We start from the raw sequence: 2648 nt of genomic DNA on the forward strand, positions 1-2648 counted from the left end.
AGAGAGAGTAATATCTAAGGGGTCGTTTCGTAGGCAATAAGCAATCAATCATTCACGTATTAATTTATGTATAGGTGATACACGACTTAATAAAGACTAATTAGTTAAAATATAAATTATTTATAGAAAATTAATATGATATTTGATTTACCATTAATAAAATTCTACATAATTAATATACATATTGTTTGATATGCAGATTCATTTATTTTAGAATTATAATTTCTGTATAATTTATTTATATTTATTTAAGAGATATAATAAAACATAACATCAAGTTGGATACAATAATAGGGGTGTGCATCGATCGGTTTGATTCGATTTTACATATTACCGGTTCGGTTTATCGATTTTTGATTTTTAAATATGCTAAATTAATAACCAAACTAATAAAATATTTTTTATCGATTTTTGATTTATCAATTTTTAGTTCTTAGCGGTTCAATTTTTGATTTAACTGATAATAAAATACTCATAAAATAAAAATAGTAGTAATAGCTAACATGAAAAATAATCTAATCTTAATTGCAAATCAAAAATCCTACATAATGTGTTTTAATTTACAAGAATCTTCAAGTTTAAACTAAATATTATCAGGAGAAATTAAGAGTTTGTATAATTGAAGTATTCCCTCCGTTTCAAAATGAAAGACCTACTTTCCTTTTTAGTTCGTTTAAAAAAGAATGACCTCTTTTCTTTTTTGGCAATACTTTAATCAATTTACCCAATAATCCAATAAGAAAAAATCGAACCGAACGAACCAATAACCCAATAATTTTTTAAAAAAAACCATTAAAAAATCGTTAGCCCAATAACAATGAATCAATAACATTTTTATCAATTTAATTTATCGACCGGTTTGATTTTTGCACTGTCCTATACAATAAAATAAGATGAAATATTACAAAATAAAAGTATCAGCTGCGCTAAAACAAATCTATATAAATTTAATTTCAAATTTTAATATTGAGATATTCCCATTGTATCGGGTGTACCAAACTGCCCCTAAAGGCAGTCTTCTTCCATATTTTATAGTATATAACAGCAAGTCAGCTATCCACCACTTAGCATCTTCAAACCAATCTTGAAGAAGTAAAACAGCAATCTTGGACTTTGGAGAAGGAAACTTAAATTGCAAAGGCTTCAATTTTTTCTTAATAAATTTGTGAAAGAAAAATGGAGTGTGTTATGGCCCATGAGAAGGATTTGAATCTCAAGGCTACAGAGCTTAGATTGGGCTTACCAGGGACAGAAGATGAATCTGACAAAGAAATTGTCTCAAATTTTACGAATAACAAGAAGAGAACTTTGCCTGAGGATGAAGATTGTCAATCAAACTCCAATTCTAATGACAAAACCCCACCAACAGCCAAGTAAGTCTCCATATTTTTCCTTTAAAATCTTTGAAAAAATTTCTGTTTGTTTAGTGTGCTTTTCTTTTTAGTCCCGTTTCAATAACAATGATCCTTTTACCTTTTTAACAACTTTTTAATTTCTAACTTTTCACTTCACATGTTTTAACATTGTGGATTGCTTAAAATCACTAGATTAAAGGATATGTTGATGTATTTGACATATTTACATATTAAGATCACGAGATTCAGAAGTCTTTCGTTATTTTTTAAACTCGGTATCACATCAAAATAGGTCAAATAAATTAAAACGGACGAATATCCGATTGTGGAGAAAAAGGACTAAACTTTGAAATGACAAATTTGTTTGCAGGGCACAAATTGTGGGGTGGCCACCAGTGAGATCTAACAGGAAAAATAGCTTCCCATCAAAGAAGGCAGAAACTGAATCTGGGATGTATGTCAAAGTTAGCATGGATGGAGCACCTTATCTTAGAAAAATTGATTTGAAAATGTACAGGTGTTATCCAGAACTGTTAAAGGCTTTGGAGAAGATGTTCAAGCTGAGCATAGGTGAATATTCAGAAAGGGAAGGCTATAAAGGGTCTGAATTTGCACCTGCTTATGAAGATAAAGATGGTGACTTGATGCTTGTTGGAGATGTTCCTTTTGAGTAAGTTGTTGAATCTTGATTCTTGAATCCAATTTTTTCAACAATTTTTAGAAACCATATTTTTAGATTTTTCTAATTTGGGGTTCTTTTTATGGCATTTCAGAATGTTCTTATCATCATGCAAGAGGCTACGGATAATGAAAGGTTCAGAAGCAAAAGGCTTAGGATGTGGAATTTGATAAGATGATGAAATTATTCTCGCTTTCCTCTTGACAAGATGAGGATATATCGGAAACGGCCTCTTTACCTTACCTGAGGTATATGGTCACCTTTGAGTTGGTATATACAGGAGTATATGGATTGCATAGACTCTACCCCTCCCCACACACCACTTTGTGGGGATACACCGGGATATTGTCATTGTTGTAGCAGGAAACTACAGGAGGTTTTTTCAACTTGTGGTTCTGGAGTTATAAGAACCTGGAAATTGGATACTTTGAAATCCTCCTGTTGTGTAATCAAACAGTTTAAATTCCTCTGGATTTCCATCTGGGAAGTGCAAAACAGAAGAAAAGCCGTATCATTTGAACTTTTGTTTTAGAGGGTAAAATAATACGCTCCCCCCTATATGTTGCAGGTTATAAACCATGGTGGTTTTACTAGATCCTGCAGTGTTATTTTCC

General features: G+C 31.3%; 1 protein-coding gene across 1 annotated transcript; it reads left to right on the forward strand.

Moving 5' to 3' along the window:
- Positions 1–947: 947 nt before the first annotated feature.
- LOC107873139 (auxin-responsive protein IAA4) lies at positions 948–2590 on the forward strand. Its single transcript, XM_016719877.2, has 3 exons — positions 948–1373; positions 1726–2025; positions 2129–2590. Exons 1-3 carry the CDS (start codon positions 1177–1179, stop codon positions 2202–2204), a joined length of 573 nt encoding a protein of 190 aa, XP_016575363.2. The 5' UTR covers positions 948–1176; the 3' UTR covers positions 2205–2590.
- Positions 2591–2648: the final 58 nt, after the last annotated feature.

The sequence above is a fragment of the Capsicum annuum genome, chromosome 6 (genome assembly GCF_002878395.1).
Source record: "Capsicum annuum cultivar UCD-10X-F1 chromosome 6, UCD10Xv1.1, whole genome shotgun sequence".
NCBI classification, from domain to species: domain Eukaryota; kingdom Viridiplantae; phylum Streptophyta; class Magnoliopsida; order Solanales; family Solanaceae; genus Capsicum; species Capsicum annuum.

Excerpts from the sequence above, each read along its gene's own strand:
- LOC107873139 (XM_016719877.2), top strand. The coding sequence starts at position 1,177 with ATGGAGTGTGTTATGGCCCATGAGAAGGATTTGAATCTCAAGGCTACA. Across the intron at positions 1,374-1,725 it reads AAAACCCCACCAACAGCCAA|GGCACAAATTGTGGGGTGGC; the intron begins GTAAGTCTCCAT and ends ATTTGTTTGCAG. Across the intron at positions 2,026-2,128 it reads GTTGGAGATGTTCCTTTTGA|AATGTTCTTATCATCATGCA; the intron begins GTAAGTTGTTGA and ends ATGGCATTTCAG.